At 41.9% G+C, this 22,710-nt stretch overlaps 6 protein-coding genes across 15 annotated transcripts in view; 2 read left to right on the top strand and 4 right to left on the bottom strand.

The window, feature by feature from the left end:
• LOC107268783 (BUB3-interacting and GLEBS motif-containing protein ZNF207) overlaps nt 1–2,220 on the bottom strand; it is a 7,329-nt gene extending 5,109 nt beyond the window's left edge. For 2 of the 4 annotated variants that reach the window (XM_015741893.2, XM_025086089.1), the window contains exons 1-5: nt 2,028–2,220; nt 1,409–1,535; nt 963–1,327; nt 542–893; nt 82–457 (exon numbers count right to left, since the gene is read on the bottom strand). In XM_015741893.2, coding sequence (XP_015597379.1) covers nt 82–457; nt 542–893; nt 963–1,327; nt 1,409–1,535; nt 2,028–2,068 — 1,261 coding nt within the window. In that variant the 5' untranslated portion in view covers nt 2,069–2,220. Of the gene's footprint in view, nt 1–20; nt 458–541; nt 894–962; nt 1,328–1,408; nt 1,536–2,027 lie in introns of all 4 variants that reach the window. The other 2 variants (XM_015741894.2, XM_015741895.2) reach the window with 2 other exon arrangements.
• Nucleotides 2,221–2,409: 189 nt separating this feature from the next.
• Nucleotides 2,410–5,294, bottom strand: LOC107268785 (zinc finger protein 236-like). Of its 3 annotated transcripts, XM_015741900.2 has the most exons (7): nt 5,279–5,294; nt 4,739–4,837; nt 3,542–3,734; nt 3,307–3,446; nt 3,082–3,244; nt 2,768–3,022; nt 2,410–2,701 (listed from the first exon to the last, which is right to left on the bottom strand). In XM_015741900.2, exons 2-7 carry the CDS (start codon nt 4,762–4,764, stop codon nt 2,564–2,566), a joined length of 915 nt encoding a protein of 304 aa, XP_015597386.1. In that variant the 5' UTR covers nt 4,765–4,837; nt 5,279–5,294; the 3' UTR covers nt 2,410–2,563. The 3 variants fall into 3 exon arrangements, with proteins under 3 accessions (XP_015597386.1, XP_015597385.1, XP_015597387.1); XM_015741899.2 differs by lacking the exons at nt 4,739–4,837; nt 5,279–5,294 and adding an exon at nt 4,160–4,683; XM_015741901.2 differs by lacking the exons at nt 4,739–4,837; nt 5,279–5,294 and adding an exon at nt 4,160–4,683 and having other exon boundaries at nt 2,563–2,701; nt 2,820–3,022.
• On the bottom strand, nt 5,080–7,673 carry LOC107268782 (protein deltex). 2 transcript variants are annotated; one of them, XM_015741890.2, is made up of 6 exons: nt 7,072–7,673; nt 6,768–6,960; nt 6,425–6,694; nt 6,080–6,365; nt 5,676–5,994; nt 5,080–5,583 (listed from the first exon to the last, which is right to left on the bottom strand). In XM_015741890.2, exons 1-6 carry the CDS (start codon nt 7,242–7,244, stop codon nt 5,229–5,231), a joined length of 1,596 nt encoding a protein of 531 aa, XP_015597376.1. In that variant the 5' UTR covers nt 7,245–7,673; the 3' UTR covers nt 5,080–5,228. The 2 variants fall into 2 exon arrangements, with proteins under 2 accessions (XP_015597376.1, XP_015597375.1); XM_015741889.2 differs by having other exon boundaries at nt 6,768–6,975.
• Nucleotides 7,674–10,049: 2,376 nt separating this feature from the next.
• Nucleotides 10,050–13,840, top strand: LOC107268802 (ubiquitin carboxyl-terminal hydrolase 30 homolog). Its single transcript, XM_015741930.2, has 6 exons — nt 10,050–10,910; nt 10,975–11,133; nt 11,221–11,384; nt 11,448–11,861; nt 11,940–12,278; nt 12,344–13,840. Exons 1-6 carry the CDS (start codon nt 10,811–10,813, stop codon nt 12,596–12,598), a joined length of 1,431 nt encoding a protein of 476 aa, XP_015597416.1. The 5' UTR covers nt 10,050–10,810; the 3' UTR covers nt 12,599–13,840.
• Nucleotides 13,841–13,980: 140 nt separating this feature from the next.
• LOC107268801 (nucleoporin GLE1) lies at nt 13,981–17,459 on the top strand. Of its 2 annotated transcripts, none has more exons than XM_015741928.2 (8): nt 13,981–14,483; nt 14,590–14,907; nt 14,999–15,445; nt 15,599–15,689; nt 15,757–16,104; nt 16,174–16,481; nt 16,551–16,929; nt 17,006–17,459. In XM_015741928.2, the coding sequence occupies exons 1-8, from the start codon at nt 14,448–14,450 to the stop codon at nt 17,266–17,268; spliced, it is 2,190 nt and encodes a 729-aa protein (XP_015597414.1). In that variant the 5' UTR covers nt 13,981–14,447; the 3' UTR covers nt 17,269–17,459. The 2 variants fall into 2 exon arrangements, with proteins under 2 accessions (XP_015597414.1, XP_015597415.1); XM_015741929.2 differs by having other exon boundaries at nt 14,596–14,907.
• Nucleotides 17,460–17,466: 7 nt separating this feature from the next.
• Nucleotides 17,467–22,424, bottom strand: LOC107268803. 3 transcript variants are annotated; one of them, XM_025086068.1, is made up of 7 exons: nt 21,832–22,424; nt 19,354–19,777; nt 18,977–19,205; nt 18,737–18,879; nt 18,539–18,668; nt 18,285–18,467; nt 17,467–17,983 (listed from the first exon to the last, which is right to left on the bottom strand). In XM_025086068.1, exons 2-7 carry the CDS (start codon nt 19,744–19,746, stop codon nt 17,820–17,822), a joined length of 1,242 nt encoding a protein of 413 aa, XP_024941836.1. In that variant the 5' UTR covers nt 19,747–19,777; nt 21,832–22,424; the 3' UTR covers nt 17,467–17,819. The 3 variants fall into 3 exon arrangements, with proteins under 3 accessions (XP_024941836.1, XP_015597418.1, XP_024941835.1); XM_015741932.2 differs by lacking the exon at nt 21,832–22,424 and adding an exon at nt 20,331–21,809; XM_025086067.1 differs by lacking the exon at nt 21,832–22,424 and adding an exon at nt 19,853–20,284.
• Between the last annotated feature and the right edge of the window lie 286 nt (nt 22,425–22,710).

The raw sequence follows: 22,710 nt of genomic DNA on the forward strand, positions 1-22,710 counted from the left end.
GCGATTTTGGGGGGGGGGGGGGGGGGCCAGGTGGAGACGATGATATTTGCATGTCACAGGTAATTAATCACGGACACTTACCTGGTGGCAGGCCCATGGGGGGCGGTCGCATCATGTTACCTCCGTGAATGAGTGCAGGTGCAGCCAGGGTCATGGTGGGTCGCATCAGTGGCGCCATCAGCGCTACTGAACTGACCGGCATGGCAGCCGAAGCTGGTACCATGACCGCCTGCGGAGGTCTTTGAAACCTCTGTTGCTGTTGCTGGAGAGCACTCAAGGCGGCTTGCTGCCTCTGGTGTTGATCCTGAAAAGCGGCAGCCGCCGTGGCAGCTGCCGCCTGTTGTTGCTGGTGCTGTTGTTGCAAAGCTGCTGCCTGCTGTGTCGCGTCTGGTTGCGACGGTCGAGATTCTTCACTTTGTCGTCGTTGATACTTCGGTAATCTTGCCCGAATCTCCTCCTATGTTTCATGATTTGGTTCTTACATACTGTCATGTGCGAATAATCTACTCTGCACACTAGGTCAAAATTTGTGTATACTTACCAGACTGAGGTCTTCCGAAGGATGAATTATTTTACTTGCAGCACCCGTGGTCGCGATGAGGTTTACTTTCTGCTCGCTACTGTTAGTGCTAGTCACGGCGCTGTTTTCGGAACCACTATACGCGGGGAATGTGGGTTTTATTGGACCGATCGATCCTCCTGCTATCGATGTAATTGGCTTGAAATCCGCACCAAGTGGCGTCGAGGCGGAGGTCGAGGTTGCTGCTGTAGAAACAGCGGCAGCACTCGGGAATAAGGGCCGTGCCGGAGGCATCGAAGCCCCAGATACCGGTGGTTGCATTCCCGGGGGCATACCTGGCATTCCTTGCATCATACTGCGAGGGTGAAGATTTCTGTTAGATCCAAGAACAAGCAAGTTTCATATAAAAACAATTGGCTGACAAAAAAATTTAGACATTTACCCATGTCCCATAAAGGGCGGTCCCACATGACCCATGTGACCCATCATAGGGTGCATAGGTGGTGGGTATTGGCCCATTGGTGGCATTCCAGGATGTCCTTGCATTCCAGACATAACCCCAGGCATCATGTTAGAACCAGTAGGCATCGCTCCTGGTGCAGAACCTAAAAGACCTTCTGGTTTGGCCTTTTTAGGTGCGGGTTCATCCTCTCCTGAACTTGGTGAACCTGGTCTACCACCATTTCTTTGTCTTTCGTGCTCTTTCGCATCATTAGGTGGTATACCTTCCATACCATAAATTTCTATCTCAATATTGCTACGGTTCGGCAACGAATTAGGTACCTTATCTATTGCCTCTTTATGCACCTGCAAAATAAATTTTTGTACTCCACGAAGTCTTCCACGTTTCAAGTAGAGGGATGAAAAAAATCAATATAAATGACATACCTGCATACAGTGTATACTAAGGCCTGGCCCTGTATATAGTTTCTTGTGGCAAATATGACATTTAAAATGCTTTGCCTTCTGATGCTGAATCAGAATTTTCTCATCATCGAATTCCCGGTTGCAATACCTTTAAAGCTGAGTTGAGGAACTTATATCAAATGGCACTGTGTGATCAGTATAATGATTAAAATAAAAGACCTGACACTGAGGTCAGCATCACGAGCGAATAAACGATGATAACAATAATGGTAATTTGAAAAATAATGAATGTTTATGGTCCCACATTTGGTAAGGCTAATGAGCGTTCTCGTATCGTTTATTGATTATTCGAGGAACTTTGTAGCATCCGAATTGCATGTATCATGAACTTCTGAAGTAGCTGCCAAAAAAAAAAAAAAACGAGAAAAAGATTCACTAAAGCTCTTGTTTTTTGATTAAAGAAAAAAAGTGCGACTAACATTAATCGCCACACGGACAGTCGTTCGTTAAAAATAAAATAATTGCGCTATGTGTTTAGTTTGAAAAGGCCGTCGGATGCCTTCACAGCGCATCTTGCGCGACCTAAAAATACAGTTACGTAAAAAGGAACGGCTCCAGAATACTATTCGGTAAAGGATACCAGCACCACGGCCTTGACTGCTTCTTCTTCTTACGTCCCATTCTTCTTAGGTCTTCAACGAGTCAAGAAAAGCACAAATATGTCGATTAACGCGACGTAACTACGTGTTAAAAACTCCAAACACGTACTGGCAGCGCTCACACGCGAAAACCAATAATACAAAATGGCTACGAGGCCTCTTCCGTATACAACGGAAGTGACCGCAGCGTTAAAAGGAAAGACAGGTAATCTAAGAAATAATAAATCCCTAGACGAGGAAATTAAATGGCTACTGAAATCAGAAGACATCAGTGCCGTACAAATGCAACTAAATCATACAATTTTGCCTTCGAAACGTGAAATGAATGAATACAAAAAAATGACGACACAGACTGCTCCGATAGAATTGTATAACATTACACATGTGACTTTATATATATATATATATATATATATATATGTATGGTACTACAATGTATAATAATTTTGTAAAAGTATATTATGATAATGCAATTTGTTCAGAATGACGGATATTTGTAGATGAGGCGAGATCTCCGTTAGCTGGATTTTATGCGTTGATTCAGGGGCAAATCACTCTCCGAATCACTCGAATCGATTGTACAAGGGGGATCGTCGTCAGAGGATGGGTAGTCATCCTTCCTCTGCTTCAATGCTACCTTGTGCATCTTCCTCACCTTAAAGAAAATAAAGCAACCTGCTCTAGAAGACTCAGAGAGAATCAAAAGGCTCCCGGTGGTTACCTTTGGCCAATGCTTCGCCGTTCTCTTCGGCGTGATACTCTTCGGCACGTACTTATCTGCTACGGTCTCCACTCTTCTGATGTCGAAGTCCTGATCGACCTTCGTTACTGTCTGCAACCTCTGCTCCTCGGACGTGACGTACAAGTCATCAGGCTGGTGATAGCTATTGTGCACATCGTATGCCTTTTTACTGCAGAACAATGCCGCGCACATAGTGCATTTTATCAAGTCCTCGGGAACAGCTTCTCTCTCCTCCTAGGAACGAAAATCCGTTACATGAAAACGAGTCAGAGAACATCTAGATAAACTCTCACCTGCGTGTGCGCTTTTTCGAGATGCTGCTGAAGATTAAATTTTATCACATATTCTGCTCCACAGAGGTGGCAATAATAGACGCTTAAGGCGTCATTCATAGAATTTACTTTAATCTTATTACTGGGCGGCGGGGTTGCTATCGGTTGAAACAAATGTACCATCCTGTTCACAAAAGCACGATTAGTCCGAGAATTTTATGTGGATACATGGATTTCAACGCTCACCGCTTGTGTATGGATCGATAATGATAATCTAAGGCCTTCTCGTTATAAAACATTACATCGCAATCTTCGCACTTTCTATGCTGCTCCTTCTTTTCACTCTCGGCTGGATCGTGAGACGCTTGATGGTTGTCCCTGTGTGTCTAAAAAAGAAAGTATCGAGTGTCGTTAAGAAATCTAAAAGTCATTTAAGCTAAGTATCCATATCAGAGGTATGGGAGAATGCGAATATACCCACTTTCAATGGGAACTGCATCCCACAGAAATGGCAATAAAATTTCGTGGGAGAATTTGGATGCACCTTAAATCGGTGCCTTATAGTGGCAGTTATACTGTCAAAGGACTGTCCGCAAATATCGCATTGCGTATCTGCATTCTTATTCTGTTTGACTGGCTTGCCACGAGTGTCTATTTCCTTATTGGCATGTTTCCTGAAATACATGACCAAGTTATAATGCGTAATGATACAAATAATTTGTACGTGTTTAAAAGAGAATTTGCCGATAAAGCGGCAAAAACATTACGTATGCTTAATTTCGCGTCGATAATTTTAATATGAAGACGCAGTCGGTAACGTCGTCACTAGTATCCTAGTATTTACACTCCGTGCACAACAAAATATAAAATTTGTGAGATCACATAAGGCAGCACGCAGAAATCCAGTAACTGTTGTACGAATAGTCGTTGGGCAGGATAAATAAATAAACGGGCGAAGAGACCCATGAGGATGATCTTAACATAATATAAAATGACACGAAAGAGCAGAAGTAAGAAGAATCGATTGTTTGGTGATTTCATGGTCGAACCATAAGCAAGCGGTGCATTAGACACATAAACACTGAGCTGTCAGCAATACCTAAAATGTTCTTGGAGTGCTTCCTTGGACTCCAACTTGGTATCACATAGGACGCAATTGTGCTGCCCTTTAGCACTCATTTCATAATTATTTGTAATTTCGAACAAAACATCGAAAGTTGACTTCGCTAACGAAGCTTCGCCAGTTGGCTTCACGGCAATAGTCCTGTCAGAGGAAACTTCGCGCACCGAGGAGAGAATATTTTAATTGTCACGTCAAAAGTGACCACACATGCTTTTGAAATGAACGTCGTATTATTTTACACAAATAATACTATTTTGCGCGCGAATCTCTGATAATTTATGTGATAAACGCGTTGCGAACGTGAAAAATCAATTCTCGGCCATCTTAATCACATTGAAACTCGCGCCATCTGCTGGCCATGCACAGAAAAACCTAAAGGTTTACAGATGAGGAGTGAATTTATCAGATTATCCTTCTGGGGATATTTCGTACTTCAGGTGGAATGAGGGAACACTGACATCCTACCTGTTGCTACAAGTGTCAAATGTTTAAATGATTTGCTTGAATCCATCTTATTGTTAGTTTCAGTTTTAATAGAACAAGGAAATTTTGTACCTTGTGAAACAATTATTGCAGCACATCAATATTTAGTATTTCTCATTGTTTAAACAGAATTCGCTTAATCAGTTGTAAATGAGTATCCTGTACGGAAACCTGCATATTAGAAAGTATCATTAATACTTTTTAATATTTATATATATAATATATATCTCTATAATATATATACTGTTTGAATACTTTTTAAAGATAGTCGTTCTCATAAATCTTCACTTTTGTTTAACCTAATGGAAGAACGAAAATACGGAAATAAGGACATAGTCACATGAATGTGACTATTTTTATCACGCGCAGCTTATTTTTTAGTTTTGGGTCCGATAAAAAATTTGACTCAGTTGTTCTGTGAACGCGATATGACATCATATGAAACGCGTAGCACCACCTTACTTCTTTAAGTTTCTTTCAAATACACATTGTCTGTTTATATGTATAAATGGAAATCTGACGATCAGCCGTAAAAAAAAAGCATATAAACTTTATAATCTAATTATCGTAATTCCTGATACAAAGGCGCGGATACTTTTCCGTCAGTAATACCTTGGGCAGCAAGTTCTGCCAAGGTACGCTCTAGATAACTCGGATCTGGATAACCATGTCCAGAGGTAGATGGTCCAAGTTCAGTTTTATGATGAATCTCATTCCAAGTGATGACATCTTCGCGACCAGTAGTCACAGATCGGCCAACCGTAAACGTCAACCTTCGCTCAAAGGCTATTTGAAGCAGTCTCAACACTCTACGACCTAAATCATTATCGGGAAGATAACAAACCCGTGGGAATCCAACAGCATAGTAAGCTTGCCCTGGATTTGGGTGTTCTGGTCCTTGAATTCCGGATGGGATACTGAAACAAGTATATGGAATGTTGAAGAATATTTCAGGATTAACGAAAGACGGAATACTGGTGAAGGATTTTGTAAAAAAAGACGCGCTTACTCATAGGTGATTTGTATGGTGTTTGTGTTTGGGAAACCAGGTAATGCTCTTGGTATTCTAGTCCAGTTCATTGTTCCTGATGGCTGATTGCCCCTTTTTTCACCGTAAATCAAACGACACACCGGACACTGTATGTACATAGGATGTTGCTGTGAGCTTAGCATTGCATTTAAGCAAGCTAGATGTAGTCTGTGCCTGCATCGCGTTAACTCTACAGTCAAAGGCTCTGGAGTTCCAAGACAGATTGGACATGAATCTGACCCTGCACTTTCTACCACTTTTACATATTGAGATATAACATCAGTAGTCATGTCGACGCCTATTAAATTAAATTCATAGCACAATGTAAGCAAACTGTCATTAAGAAATAAATGCTCTATATATTTGAAGTCTTTTTCCCTTACCGACTACGGAGTCTTTGAAGGCATCGTCGCTTCCCATGCTGCTGTCCAACAAGTCAATTGGATTTTCGTGACTTAAATACGTTGACACAGTGTCCACGCTGGGTCGACGTCCACTTTTTGTGCTACTAGAATCCACATCCAAAACTGTATCCCAAGCTTGTCTCTTATGACAAGGTTCAGCTGGTGGTACCGGATTATTTTCTATGCCATGTTTACTTCCAAATATGTTCAAGTTGCTTAGAATAACTCTGGCTATGTTGGAAGGTCCTGTATCTCCATTTTTACCCTGAATTTATAGAAACGAATTGTAGTAACGAAGCATGAACTTCTCCAAATGTAATTTACCTTTTTGCTGCTCTTCTTAGTATTAGCACTGGATTGTTTCTTATGAGCTACTTTGGTGCCAGTATTTTTCACTACCATATTTGGAACTTTTTTTCCAGTAGCTAATTGTAATTCTTCTAATGCAACCTTGACCAAAGGATAGGGTGCTTGTTGTAAACGCCGTACAGGTCTCACATATCCAGTACAGCATCTCACTTGGGTCAAGTTACAAAAATTAATAATATAGGGAAATCCAAGGTATGTTTTGGAAACATCTATTGTCTTGTCACCCTGTAAATGTAAAAGTATTTTTTTAATTAAATTAAGAAATGCAAGTCAAAGTTCTTTAAAAATTTGAACATACCCTAGCCCAGGATTCTTCTATCAGACATTGTACCTCCATATCATACGTATGCCAATCATCGGTATCACCAGCCCATTCCCATTTTGCACCTTTTCCAGCAGGAGAGCCAGGAAGGTAAAGCTTCCTCCTGACACTGTGAGTTTCATCCCCGTCATCACAGCATTGCATCTTGGTCTTAAGATTGATGTAGTACCTAACATAAATGTAACTATCGTTTTCGATTGATGAATCACCATAAAAAGCACATTCAGCGAATTTATACGTTATATTATCATTGAGAAAACAATATCGCATTACAACAGACCTGTCCAAATTGGGATCGGCATCATTTAGAAAAACTCTCGTTAGTTTTTTGCAGTGAGCCCGCTCGAGATGCTGAGAAACTGCAGGACTATAAGGCCTCCATCGTCCCTGACGATTTTCCCATTCCCAGACGACAACGGCATGCCCGTGTCCGTGCTGTGTCTGCCCGCTCATCTTCTTACTGGAATTTCACTGATTCTCACAGCCCGCACTGGTACGCATATCCTCAGCCTCCCACGCTCCCCATAACTCTCTCTCTCTCTCTCTGTCTTTCTTTCACGAATATTCCTATTTCTCTTTATTTACACGACCTGATATTCTTAATGAATGTTATTTTCCTCCAACCCTCTCTGGATTCTTGGAATTTTTAAAAATATATAAGTCCATTACCCGAATATCAATGACTACTAGTAAATGATTGCACCCACTGAAACACTGCAAGGTGATACAGGAATATGTATGTACTCTTCGCTTTTCAGTGCTCCAGCGCCGTTGCGAGGCTAGCAGGCTGAGAAGATGAAGAGCCAGGAGCAGAAGGGGCAAGAACGCTGGAGATGGGAATGTGGGATCGGGATGCAGTGGGGCGAGGTCTTCACCATAACAGAGATGAGTAGGGAGATGCATAACGCTACGGTTTTAGACGATACTAAAAACATGGCGCTAAATCGTAGCGGCGTGTCCAGGAGTAGGATTTTGTGATCATCGCCTCCGTCGATAATGCATGTTCTGTCGTAGCCGAGCTGAACGTGATCACCAACGTATAGCTTGGCGGGCAGAGGTTCTCCGCAACTTACCGCTGGTTCCCAGAGCAACCCTTAGAACGCGGCCGCTCACCAGATATTGCCAAAATATTTTTTTTTGTAATCTTAAATTCGAGTGCACAGTGTAAGCTCGATAAGATTTAATACGACAAAAGCCAGCACCTGATGCCCGCTTGCGTTAAGGAGTGCAGCGATGCGATACTAGATTCCAGCATTATTTAACAATAGTTCCAGGCGGAACTATGGTCCCAACATTGACAACTAGAGAGAACTATTCCGGAACTGTTTGAAACACAACCTGAAAACAACACTGAAAGCCAGCTTCTTATACATACCTGCACTGAAGCATATGGTGCGACTAGTATCCTTAATAGGTATTTTAACGATGTTACGTAGCAGAACTATTGTTAAAACCTATCAGGAACTATAGCACTCCTCGAGAACTATTGAAAAAGCCTATTGTTAAATCATTTTTAAGAGATTTTAAAAAAGTGCGGTACTGGAGCTGACACCCGTGTAGCACCTCAATTTTTGAACAATGTTTCAACAATAAGGTTTTTCAAGAGTTCTAGAGGAGTTCTATAGTTCCTGATAGGTTTTAACAATAGTTCTGCTACGTAATACCATTAAAATACGTACTTTCCAAAAATTGAGGTGGCAGTCGTGGTCGATTTTTATTAACTAAAATACCATCAGGGCCACTGGGACGCTAATTAAGCTCATAGCTGTCTCGACGTAGCGAGTTCCTCGGCAGAGGACAATACCCGACGGAGACGTCTCCATTGACCGGCAGGAGCTCGGGTGAGATGCCGGCGCCCCGTTGGAGATGGGCAAAGGGCTGCAGAGCGGGTGGAGATAAGGTTTCGTTACGATAAGGGGAGGAACCTCCTGCCCGAGTTAAAGATGTGGTACCCAGCTGTCGTCCAATGTCCTGGGAAAGCCGCCGTGGAGGATCTCCAAATGTTACGTACCGATTTGCTAAGGAACGCTCTCCACTTGATTCAGAGGGACGGCATAAGGGAAAGGAAGAGTTATCAGCTATCAAGATCTCGACCAATCAGATAATCTTTCCAATCAGTCCCCTTCGAAATATTACAGTCTCTAGTATATTCTCAGACACCATTTTTTTGAGTTTTTTAAAAAAGTTATAGGTAGTATAGTTATAAGTTAAAGGTAGTATAGTTATAGGGAATACATCTCTTTCTATCTGTGTTTCGCTACGGTATAGAAAGTTCTCGCTGGTGTAGTTCTCGCGTTTCTTTCGCGATATCCAGAAAATTCTATGGATTTCTCGTGCGTGTTCCGGACGTGTAGTGCAATGACCTAGTGAAGTGCCCACCCGAGTGTCCTCTGGATACGGTTCTCCGCCTTCTCGGATTAGCTGCACCAGCTCCGGTGAGTACTCCCAATTTATTAATTATATAAGAACAATGTCAAAAGTCAAAGATAGGGCAACGTACAAGGAATCCCCGTTCTTGGATTCTGAAGATACGCGAAACTTCACCTTCGGCGGGCTGTATCTCGCAAACGGTTGGATCTACGGTTTTCTCGTTGAAATTTGTTAAGATCTCTTAACGCAGAAACGCAGAATGGTCCATAGAAGAGGCTGGCACAGATAGAATTGCCATAGGGCCACGCAGAACTATTGTTAAAACCTATCAGGAACTATAGAACTCCTCGACAACTTTTGAAAAAGTCTATTGTTGAAACATTATTTTCGGGTTTTTAAATAGTTCTCAAGGAGTTCTATAGTTCCTGATAGGTTTTAACAATCGTTCTGCTACACAACATCGTTAAAATATGTATTAAATATGCTAGTGGCATCATACGCTTCAGTGCAGGCAGGCATGAGTTGCTTGCTTTTGTCGTATTAAACTTACCGAGCTTACACTGTGCGATCGAATTTAGGATTGCAAAGAAAAAAAGTATTTCCTTCAAGAACCCCTCGGCTCAGCCTCGGGAACCTCAACTCTATACGCGGCGCAGTAACGCTCTCGGTGCACAATATACTATAGGCTATATCCGATGAGCTGTCTCGTTCTACGTGTTGCTTTGGGAACCAGCGACAAGTAGCGGAGGACTCTGCCCGGCAAGCTACACGATCGTGATCGCGGTTAGCTCGGCTACGCCGGGATCCGCATTATCGACGGAGGCTATGATCACATAACTCTACTTCCGGACTCGCTGCTGAGATTCAGCGCCATGTTTTCAGTATCGCCTAAAGCCGTAGCTTTGTGCATCTCCCTACTTATCTCTGACCATAATTCTCACTGGGAAGTGGGAACTGCTGGGAACTGTGAAGATGACACTGCTCATATAGCGGATCTTTCATTAAGCTACATCGTATGCGCTTGGTGTCCTGCAGTGAAACCCAATGAGATCTATTCTACCAACACACTCTCCAAATTACAAGCGGTCAGAGTTTGTTAGTACCCCAGTTAGTACGTGCGTGTGTTGCGCTCAGCTCCCAGGGCATTAACCAATGGGTTTTCAAAAAAAAAAACCGAGTATTTATACGAATTTCGTCCAACATTGTTCGAAATCGGTGCATAAACTCTGTAGGTTCTCACACTCTCAGTTATATATAGGACCCATCTCGCGAGGTACATCGCCATCTTGTGTGAACTTCCAATCCAATGTTATACAGGACCAGTTACTGGCACATGTCTCCCATTGAGGATACAGCCATAAGGAAAGGAAGGAAGTTAGTACGCGCAGTACGCTGCTGCTCTTCTCAGCTCTTCTGCTTCTGTACAAAGCATTTGTCAGCTGTTCGTTTCCTAAAATTTTTTCGTTGATTCTACTCATACCTGTTTAATCTGGTAGTTGAACAATGTACTTAATTCATCGAAAGGGATTACGATTTTCTCGAGAATCGTAGCGGTCAGATTGGCTTATGGGCTATTAGGTTAGATTACATTAAATCTGGAAAACATCGACAGAGTACTCCAGGTTTTTCAGAAACAATAAATTAACATTATGGACGTAGAGAGAATTGCAGTATTTGCTGGTGTTGGTTTTGCATTAGCTGTCGGTGCGTTTGTTCTCTGGGGACCCTCGCCAAGACCTAGAAGAAGAGGTACATGCTTTAAGATTGGGTTGGAGCTTTAGCTATAACCATCACAGACATTTTTTAATTTCAGGTCAAGTTGTTGGAATTACCAATTTAGGATACACCTGCTTTTTAAATTCCCTTCTTCAGTCATTAGCATCATGTCCTACATTTATATCATGGCTCCAGAAGCAGCACAATAAAACACAGAAGATTTCCTTCACTAGCACTCTTGTTTCTGTTCTGGAAAGTAAGACACTTTCTTATTGTTTGCAAAGTATAAGTTCCATAGTATTAAGATTAGATTGAAGCTCTTCTTTCTTTTCTTCTTTGGCAGAGATCAATGGATTTTCTGATGATTTGTATGGAGATGTCACCCCTGTTGAAATTATCACCTCTCTAGGACCCCTATGGAGTTTTGCTCCAGGGCACCAAGATGCCCATGAACTATTTCATGTAGTTCTCAGTGCGTTACAAGCAGAATCTCAGCCTGTCAATAGGGTATGGAACAATTGTTTAAAGTTTCAGTAACAGCAGAGGATTGATGAACACTTATAATTTTAGAAAGGCTGTTTATCTGATGCTTTGCCAGAGGGACTTCAAGTTATATCAGACATTAAGGGTTCTGGCGATCCCTTAGGATTGAGAAGCGTGTCCTGTAATGATATTGCTGCATCTGAAAAACATCCAGAAGCGCTTACAACTATTGACAAAAATTGCAATGATCAGATGATAGCATCCACCCAGTCTGTTTCAAGAACCTCTATACCCTCCAACAAACCTGGCATGATTCTTGCTAGGTCTTCAGAGATTCTTACAAAAGAGGAACTGGTAAATTGTGCGGATAAAGGAATATTTAGACCATGGAGTTCCCTTTGTGCCATTCCACTTCCCAGTGTTCCTGCCCTTTCCAATGAAGTGCATCCATTCTCTGGGCTGCTAACCAGTCAGCTGCAATGTACTAATTGTAATTGGAAGGTGTGTAATGTAACAACGGAAAACCTTAATTTTTCTACTAAGCGTACGAATTCTCTAGAATTTTATTAATATTCGCAGTCCTCTGTACGATACGACAAACTGGAAAGTGTATCGTTGCCATTGCCACCAGCTAGTGCAGCTCTTACATGGAGACGCCACACTTTAACAGAACTATTCTCTCGTCTAGTAACAAGCGAAATCATACATGATGTTCAGTGCGACGGATGTGCATTGCGTTGCCCGGCGGTGAAGACACTAACTCTTGGCAAACTACCGCGATGTCTATGTCTTCATATACCCAGGACAACATGGAGTTCGTCAGGAATGCCCATAAAAAGAGACGATCCCGTCATTTTTCCAGAAATTCTAGTACTAGATTCGTTTACATTCACCGAGACAAAAAAGCGAAGTTCCCAGGTAAATATTAATATAATTTTGTAATTATACAGAATTCTTTACGACTTGAATGTTGTATTCATCAGGGTGGTATGCAGGCAATGCTCATCCTGGCTAATCAGAATACGACTCATGGAAAACACAGATACAGATTGCGAGCAGTCGTGGAGCATAGGGGCCCCGTCGACGCCGGTCACTTTGTTTGTTACAGACGAGGAAATCGGCCAGGTCAGTGGCTGTACACCTCTGATACAACTGTCGAGAGCACAACTCTGACGGACGTTCTTTTCGCGAGTCCGTATCTTCTTTTTTACGAGCGCATCAACGGATCGCAAGAATAGCTCATGAGATATTCTGATCTCTGTATCATCAGTGTACTCAACAACATGAAACATATAACGTTCTACCGATCTTGTGTTTTAAATAGCTTTGAGAACTTGTCGTTAAGAAAAGAAAATGTGGAGAATCCACTGATATGACAACTCGGGAGTTTATTAGGACTACTTGACAAGCCACTCAGATTACAGTCGAGTTTTTGGATTTTTCAAAACCGACTCTTCACAATAACAAGTTATATACTCCTACACTATACGTAATTATAATATATTGTAGTCCTTTAACTTCTAACGTTATGCAACAAAGTAGAAGCTGTAGATATCTCTTTGAGTTTACGTTTAGTTCCTTGACGGGACTCCGTTTCGAATGTTTGTATATGTTGAGTACGATGTTGATTACCAGTCATATTTATAGGTATTACTGAAAGGTACTGTAATTCTGTGATCCTAGTCCTGTTATTTCCCTCAGGCTCCCATTATCGCATAAAAACCATTTTCAGCATGCGACGATGACTTAAATAGTGCCAAAACCGCAATTTTTCATATTTCACTTTTAATCCTCAGAATACATCCTCACGTTGATATTAGTGCTTACAGGTGCGTAATGTATCATCGCATAACTGAAATAATTAGACTGCATTACAATTAAGGATAAATGAAAAATATTTAACGATAGACTTATGAAATTCAAAGACTTCGAAGGAGAGCTTGATGAAAAGGAGTGCCAATCGAGTGTTTGATTTTATTATGTTTTGAATTAACAAGCGACCATCACTAGACGGTTAACAGCGATTTATAATAATTAGGGGTATGACACTGATACACTATTATATTTGATTATTAATATTGGTATGTTCATTGAATATTTTTTAATTAACTATTCGTGCTGATTCGAATACATCGAAAGTTCGCGAAATTACATTTACACTCGAAGGTTGGTTAGTAGAAAACTCTGAGGCCTTCGTTGACGTAAAACGTAGAACGTGTGTTGATTTCAAGTACCACGTTGCTTCGTCACTTCTTTATGACAAACTATTTCTGTACAGTTTTTAAATTTATTAAGAAAAAGGAACAAGGAAACGTTATAAATATATATACAATATATAAAAACGAAATTGCCATTAAGATTTTTTAGGGTAGGGCTGGAGTCAGCTGTAATCGTCATCTCGATAAAAAGTATGTAAATGGCGACACAGAAGTAACTATGGTAATAGAGCGAAGTGAAATAAAAAATAATATAAATAGGAATATATTTGTCTATTTACCTCCTAGTATTTCAATAATATTTGAAATAGACATAGAGTAGGACTTAATGTTAGGATGAATTTAATCATTAAGTCGATTTTCAAACTCTTACGAACAAGACGCAAGAGGAGACTGGTTGAAAATTTTGTGAAATAACTTTAATTTCTTTAAACAGAAATGCGAGTTCTTAACTTTTCTAATCAGTTTGAGTTGCCCGGTGAAATCACCATTGTTGAGGAGCATTGAGAGGATACTAGCGCACCACAGATTCCGTGGTTACTCCTGGCGACTTTTTTTGCCGAAAGAGCGCAGAAGTGTAGTGTTCTGTGGAGTCAAAATGGAGTAATGTTGGGAAACAAGTACAGTAGTTGTGAGAAGGTTAATAGTTGGATCTTTCTGTATGTTCGTCGCAATCTCCTATTATTAATATTACATGAACAGTAATAATTAAAAGAATTTCACGCTCGCGGAATATTTAATGAATGAATAAATTGTTGAATGAATAAATACTATCGCTATAGGTGCGATTGGAGTTTGTAGATCAGTGTAAATAGCCTGTAATAAAATCTTTGACGTTGTTTTGCAATGTTATTTGCATAATTTTGTAATTATGCCACATTTTGTGGATTTTCGGGACAACAAAAAGGTATGTAATCCTGAAAATTTAATCGTAGCTTATAATATTTGCTATGTATCCCTCTGTATTGATTATGTTATATTTCTGGAAAGATTTATTGAGCGTTATTTGTCAGATACAGAATATGAATGATACCGCAGCAGAATTTCCATGTTTGAAAGCCTCTATTTTGCGTAAGGCATCAAATATATCTGGTGCGGTTGATCAAGTGACTATCGGACCTGATTCAGTTTTGAATAATACCAATACTACGTGGAGAGACAACATTGAAAATGAACAAAATGGTACTAATGTCAAAGAATTGTATTCTCCAAACATTCAAAATGTGCAAACTTCCACGACATCTACTGCTAAAATATCTACGAGTGGGATAACATTTTCTGTTCGAAAAATATTTCTTGAAAATGAAATCCAAAGGCGGGAGGAAGTTCGGGTAAGAGGCTAAGATTTCACGAATCATCACATAACAAGCATATTTTTCTGACAACTTTGTAATTTTCGATTTCTTTTCTATGCCCAAATAGAAAGCCATTGTACGTAGGTGGCAACAGATGGAGGAGTCTGAAAGGGCTCTCCAAGTGGAACTAGAAATATTGAAATCCACTATGGCCTTGAAACGAGCTCGCGAGGAAGCGGAAGAAATGGCTAAGCGTGAAGCAGAAGAGGCTCGCGTTGTTCAATTAACTGAGATTCGAAGAAAACACGAACAGCAGTTGAGCGCACAAAGAATTCAAGAACGTCAAGAACGATTGAGGCGAGAAGCAATCGAGCACATAAAACTTCAGAAAAAAAAAGAACTCACGGACAAAGTTGCTCCGTTTCATGCTGGTTTCTTGTCTAATTGCCAGAATATTGGTACATTATCGAAAAGCTGCAAGGACAGAAATGCTGCCGGTATCGCGCTATTAATGTACGCCACAGAATTGAATGAATTGAATTTACAAATGGAGGCGATCAATCAAAAAGCTCGTGTAAGTTCATAATCGTGAATGATCCGTATATGATTATCAATCGTTTTCATTGCCTCTGTCCTTTTAACACTACCGACAATTTTTTATAAATGTATTATTGGCTTTAAAAGGGTCAAATGACCCGTCGATGGTACTTTTAGTGTTAATTTACAGATGGGCGAATTAACTGCTGCGGGCGTCTGCGCGGCGGAGAGGATAGCGCAACAAAGCACTGAGATCTTGAACAATTTCAGATCTGAAATAGGTTGGTATACGCAATTACAATTATTGTATCGCATTATGATACAAACAATTTATGCACTTCATTTTAGAGCGATCGAATGAGTTGTGTGAGAAAGTTGGCATCCAGAGCTTAGGTCAACTACAACAACCCTACGAAGCACTAAACAATCCACAAGAATCTCAAGAGAAGATAACGCAACCTGAAGAAATATCGGAATCAACAATATTTCTGCCAGAAATAGAATTGAAAAGTCAAGAAAACCAAAGTGCTACGGTAACAGCGGCACAAGAGGGAATACCGGCACTGAACGAAACACCTGTCGTTGAATTGGCTTCAAACTTGAATTCGACAGCTCCTCAATTAGCTGTAAAAGAAATAAACGACAATGGACGAGATGTAACAGCTGAAGTAGTAGCGAATGTGGAATCAAATTCTGGTAAATATCGAAAATACGGCTTATGGCTTATTTATTTTCATTTAGTACAATGAAAACGTCTATTTGCAGCATATGATGTTCTGCAATTTGTTGATAAGGAATCGTTAAAGCTCTTCGTGCAAAGCCAAGAGTTTCTTGAGCATCACATGGCTATATATGCGGATTTACTGCGGCAAAGTTCATCTAAAGAGTTTCGATTCGAGTGTCAGAAGGCTATAAATATTCCGGTGAACGCCATTTCTGGTGTGAGTGGCGAACATTTAAGAGACAAGTATGAACGTCTTCAGCAACTGCTATCCGGAAAATTTCCAGGAAACGTTACTTCTCATCCGCAGGGAATCGCATATTGTAAAGATGTTCTTGCAAAAAAGATCGTGGTACGTATATGAAAGCAAATTGCTGAAATGCATGAAGACACGATCAATAATGTCTTGTACTTTTAACAGAGTCAAGGGGAAACCCTGATCTCGAGTAAGCCTGAGATGGCTTTTCCCGTGGCGGCTGTGGCCGTTGCTCTTTGGAATGAGCATCCGGATTTCGGTGAATTATTGATGGCACATTTTCACAAAACTTGTCCTTACACAGTGCCGATATTTCTTCCGCAACAGAAGGGTCAGTCGAACGAGGATTACTACAGATCTTTAGGATATAAGTACGGGGAAGATGGAACCGTTGAGAAACAAGATAAATACCTTAAAAGGATGTCGGGTTTGATAAGATTGTACGCCTCGATTATTGTAACGCGACAGCGACGCGGTGTAACAAAGACGCATCCGCATGGACTTCAAAATGCTTGGCGATGGCTGGCTGCTATTCTCAATATCGGTAAATTATTGTTGTTAGAGCTCTTGACTTGTGGAGAAACGGAGGAGACTTGTTTGCAACTTTCTCCTGTTCACAGAACCAAGACCTGATATGTCGGATGTTTGTGCTACATTATTACGTGACATGCTAGATGTTGCTGGAAGCGCACTTTGGAATGCCTATCCTAAGCAATTTATGAAGCTCTTGATGCTACTGGTGAATCAATATTACCCCCGTGTTCGCAATATGGGAGGAGTCGGCGGAGGTCCTATGGCAAGACTAGAAGAATTTTTGAAAAACAGTTTATCGAGAGGATCCATTCCAGCACCAGAAGGACAATTGGCTCCAAATTTTTGGTAGTTTAGTAAGTAACCTGATCAAGTGTATAAATTCACCAAAAAAATAATTTTTGCTGAAGTGTAAAGTAAACGCAGGTCGTGGATGCCCAAAAAATACGACTTTGTCTCATGGCGTAATTAGTACATACATTTTTTGACTGCGTGGTCACGCTCAACCACGGATGGTAACGAAATAAATTTATATTTATAGAAGGCTGTGCAGAGTTTGCCATATTTCATTTATTTATAATCAAAAAACTTTCTTAGCTAAATAACGATAGGAGTTCATTTCTCCAAAGAGAATGAACTGGTGATCGTGGAAACTTAAAATTAGTGGAAACGTTCGGGTGTGCTGAAGGAATGATTGAGTGGTGAACGAATGTCGTAAGAATTGTGAATTATCTCTAAGGTGTTTTCCTTGTGTTCTGAGCAGAAGTTAAAATTACTTCAAGTGATAGAACAGTGCATGTTATCGTTAGTCTCAAAATGGGCATTTTCATTATGAACTAAGTAACGTATTTAAAAATTAATTATGTTAACAATCGCTGTAGAATAAATAATCGAATAACAAGTTTAATAGTAACGGACGCTAGTAGCGACGTTGGTATCATCGAGCTTGTAAAGATCAGGGGAATATTCAGCAAATCCGGAAATCCCGTACGCTGACAGTCTTTCGGACCAGTCTTCATCCTTTTCGACACTCAGTAAATAATTAATTACCTTTTCACGGATAGTTCCTAGAAAAGGAAAAAAAGGTTCGTTGATAGTATTACGAAAATAATTATAATAAGTCAGCAAATAGAAGGATGTCCGTGTTCGGAAATCGATGATTCGATTCTCGTCACAGATATGATGTCACGCGATTACGTCAGCCTCTTCATCATTCTCTTGTTTTCTCGCGATTCGGTATTTCACGTGGCAATTGAAATTCGAGATATGTTAATTCGACAAGTTAAGCTGGCTATGTATTTTATTTAACTCTTCCCAAACGAGACAAAAAGATTAAAACGAGAAGAAGAGTTGCTGCGGTGAAAATACCTGATAGCGCTTTATTCATCATGATGGAATAAGGAGGCAGAGGACCCAGACTGGACAAAACATAGAGAGTGTTTACACCTGGTAGAGTATTCTTGTGACAATTTACGACGGGCGCTGCCAAAACACCAACCTCGACCTGCTTCCCCGCGACCATCTGCAGCGTCTCCAGGTGTGAACTCGTATCTGCAAGTATATCGTTTTTATTTTGTATCTCATTGAAAAAGATACTACGATCGAATTAATTAATGAGTCACCTAGTGTATTTCCAAAGAAGGCAGGACTCTCGCCCTTATTTCGTAAATAGCTGAATAAGAGCATCGCGGCGCCTGTTGCTTTACGCCTGTCTGGCAACGCGCATCTATGACCACGTAGATCCACAATATTCTGATAAACGAAAGTTCCTTAATTCTCAGTGATAAGATTCATTTTCAATAAAAATCTCATGAAAGTACCTCGACGTGGGCAGCCTGATCCGCAGCAACTATGACGTCAACATAGACACCAGGCACCTTATCTACATTCAGAAGATGATTAAAGACGAAGCTCACGGGTAGAAGTTCTCCATCTGGCCAATTCTCATTAGGCGGAAGAACAGCTAAAACAATCCAATTCACTCAATCAATTGTACTAGTGAAGAATGAAAAGTGTTTTGTCGCTGCATCCGGTTGCAACGTGGAATCGATCTTCCTCACCAATGTCAACAACGTCCTTGGCTACGGGTCTGTCGGTTCTAGGCTCGTAGACTATCACCACTGGCTTATTAGTGGCGGCCTCGATAGCATCGGCGAGAATCTCAAAAAGGCCAATAGAGAGCGATGGCACCAGATGAGTCGCCAGGACGAGCGGACGTCCCTCCAGGGCGGGTGGCGGAAGGGGTGGTCTCTTTCTAGGCACGGCTGCGTTAGCTGGCTTATAGGAATCCTCAAGAAAAAAAAGAAAGCAGCAACAGCTTAGAATTATCTTTTAAACGGGACAAGAGAGCACTGTGCCAAAGACGCGTTTCCGAAGGAGAGGGAGAGCGAAAGGACTGCTTCGCGATCCCCGAGTGATGACAACGGCTGCAACTCACCAGCCCCTGCTGAACTGGAATCTTTCTAGGTTTCTCAGGCTCCTCCACGGGCTGCTCGAGAAGGCCCTTGAGTGTCAGTTCCTCAGGAAGGGCTGGGCGGTCAATTCCTTTCACTTCATCAGTATCAGGGGCGCCAGAGCCATTAGACTCTTTTCCATGATCTTTGGCCTCGTTTGAATCTTTTTGGCTGGACGCTGTGTTGTTGCTGACAACGGATTCACTTGATGCCCTGAGATTTTCCGTGGATTTGACATCCTGCCCAGGTGTTCTCTCTTCCTTCTTAGGCAACGAGCACGAGGGATCCTTTGACACCGGAGAAACAAGCGTCGTGTCACCCGGCGCCTTGGCCTCCTTTGTAAGCGTCTTCGCCTTGCCACTTGGAATGGACGCCATTTCGCGAAATTAGCAGGACTCACTGAAAAGTCTAATTGAACGATATTCGCTAAAGCGTCACTTACGTTTGTAGGTAAATAAGTCTAAAGATTGTTTACAATATTACCACTTTAAACACTATTTGATATCACAACGGAGAACTCGCATTAGTACCACTGTATTGTCTAGTGCTTATCACCGTTATCGATATCGTATTTCGACTTTAAGTAACTCACTAGCATTTGACCCATTATACTTTCGGCAGTTGATAGAAACATGTATTATAGATAAAGACTTGGCACCAGTTGAAATCGCGATCGGCCGATGTGCAGTAGCGTCTGTTGTTTTTTTCCTGCTATTTATATTTCAAAAAATATTCAAGACCAGGAAGAATTGCCATTACATTACAATATAAGAAATCGGACCTTCTTCTTGAGAGAATCGTATAAAAGGAAGAAATCCTGGACGACAGGAAAACTATTTCGAACGGTACGAATTACGTAAATGAAAGACTGGTGGCGAACCTATCGATTGAATTGTAGATTCCTCTGGGCCCAAAAGGAACAAGTAATTTATCCGAAGATCCGAAATAGTGGCACACTTACTTGTCGGTTCCTCTCCTGCGGATAGTGTGAATCGCGGGTTCCTCTTGAATTACTTAGTGACCGTCACCAACTACCGCTGACTATCGCCGACTATCCGGTATAAGATGTTGGGCCAGCACTCTTCCCTAGGTACTACGTGAACAGCAGTGGTTATGAAAATGCAGACAAATATATCTGTTCGTATTAACCGTATTATCTTCATTCGTCTGGCGCGTGATGGCTGCGTGTTCTTGAAAGGCAAGGCAAGTGGAGAATAAGAACTCTACGACATAGGGGTTTTCAACGTGGTGGGAATCGGTGTCGGCGTCGATGTCGCCGGCAATACGATTCTGTGTAAACTCGATTAACAACAGGGAACATTACCCCTCGAACGCTATCGTCAGTAGAGCAATATTTGGCAAGCATGGCGGATTAGTTTATATATATTCTAGAAGGCGCTAGGAACGAGTAGCGCCAATTCTCTTTTACCGTAGGTCGATAATTCGCAGCTACTCTAGTAAGTCCCGTGTCGCGCTGTTGTCGCATGTTGCTATACGCGTATTGCGTGTCGCCAGCACTGCAAACGGACGAAAGTCCCACCGACCTGGAATAGTAGGGAGAACGGCCGGTGAAGATCTCGCCCGGACGCATCACTCGCGCGCGTCTCACTCCTCCTCTTCCTCTTCCTTCCTTTGAGATTTCACGTGACTTTCACGGATACGATAGTCGGACAGACATTCGCCGATCTCATTATTTTCCCTTCTTTTTTCATTGGTTACAATGTCGCCGGATTCAGGCTTCTCTTTGTTTGTGAATCCTCTGATTTGATTGCTCTTTTATATTTATTTCTTGTGATACTTTTTCGCGGAGTTCACAAGGGTTCCTTCCTTGTGCGAATGTGATATTTTGAGAAATCTACAAAAGCACCATTCGTCAGTCGTGGTACTGATCTTCCTTGAACCGTGACGGAGAGATAAATATGGTGAGCGCTAATTGGCCCAGGATGCGTCTCTACTCGTGGCATTGACGCAATGCGTGAATTTAACGCGTAATAATGAAATCACTGAGTGGCATCGCGTCAGTGGGGGAGATATCTCGATTACTGAGTTACACAGAGGACGGAAGTAAATTCTGCCTGGAGGCAACGTGTGACCATCGAAGAATCTATTTGACAAGAAGTGCATTTTCTCAGCCCAGGAGACGTTCCCTCGAAATCCTGAGGATCCCAGTAGGCGGGAATTTCAATAAAGAAATAAAAAGATCCTTTCCAAGTAATCCAGTTTTTCCTCGTAATTTTCCCTGATATCTCAAATTCAATCTAAAATTGAAGAATCCTGCACGATGCCCGCAATGGACACCAGAGAGAATCGCTCCTAATGCATTTATTATAAACTGAAGATTTTCCAGGATCCGCTCCTTCTCGCGATACCCCAAGGTAACTGTCGAAGTCGTGGTTCGCATGGCGTTCGACTTAATGGCCGGTATATTTCCGTTGATGAACTCGACGCAATGAGTTACTCACTTGGACTTTGTCCTGCGAACACGATATCCTTCGACATCTAACTGGTCCCCCGTTCGAAGAGCACCTTGGCTCACTTCGATTCAGGTTGCTCGACCAAGTTACTCCTCCTGCAGCTTCGGCACGTTTAAACGTTTAATCTAACCTTTCCTATCCTCCTCTCTTTCACTCTTTATGCATCCCTCGTATGACAAGTTCACGTCAATTAGGATCCGAACGAGCAGTCAACTTCAAGACGAACGACAATCCTTTCGCATCGCCGTCCAATTCCATTCGAGAGCTCATAAAATTGCTCAAACGATTCTCCACTCTCTCGATCCTACAACAGACAGACACGTCCTTCCGTGAGGTCTGCTCCCTCGTTCTCGCTGATCGTTTCGAGGAAGCCTTTGGAGAAGACAGGTCGCCGCGAGAGGAGCGTCTTCGCGAAGGTGGCTGCCACGGAGGAAAACCGGAACCGGCAAGTAGGTCACTGTCAGCAGAGTGGTTGCCGGCACAACACAGAATCCCGGCGATACGGCGAGTGGCTCGTTAGACTTGACTCGGACTCGAGTCGAGCGAGGCTTTCAGAGTTGACGCGACAGCGGACTCGAAGGAACTGGCCGAGTCCCGGCAAACCGTCATTCTTCGCTCCTTCCTCCTCCTTTCTAGCTTCCCTGGCTGCCTGCTTGCCTGCTGCTTGCCTGCCTGTGATTCAGTGCCTGCCTGACTGCCTGACTGCCTGACTGCCTGACTGCCTGACTGCCCGACTGCTTCACTGTCTTGCACATCGGTCATCGTCGTCATCATCATCGCCACCATTGCTATTATCATCATCATCATCATCATCATCATGGTCATCGGCTTCGTGACATCGACACTCGGTCGGTCAGCTGACGTCAT

The sequence above is a fragment of the Cephus cinctus genome, unplaced genomic scaffold (genome assembly GCF_000341935.2).
Source record: "Cephus cinctus unplaced genomic scaffold, Ccin1 Ccin1_scaffold0581, whole genome shotgun sequence".
NCBI lineage: Eukaryota > Metazoa > Arthropoda > Insecta > Hymenoptera > Cephidae > Cephus > Cephus cinctus.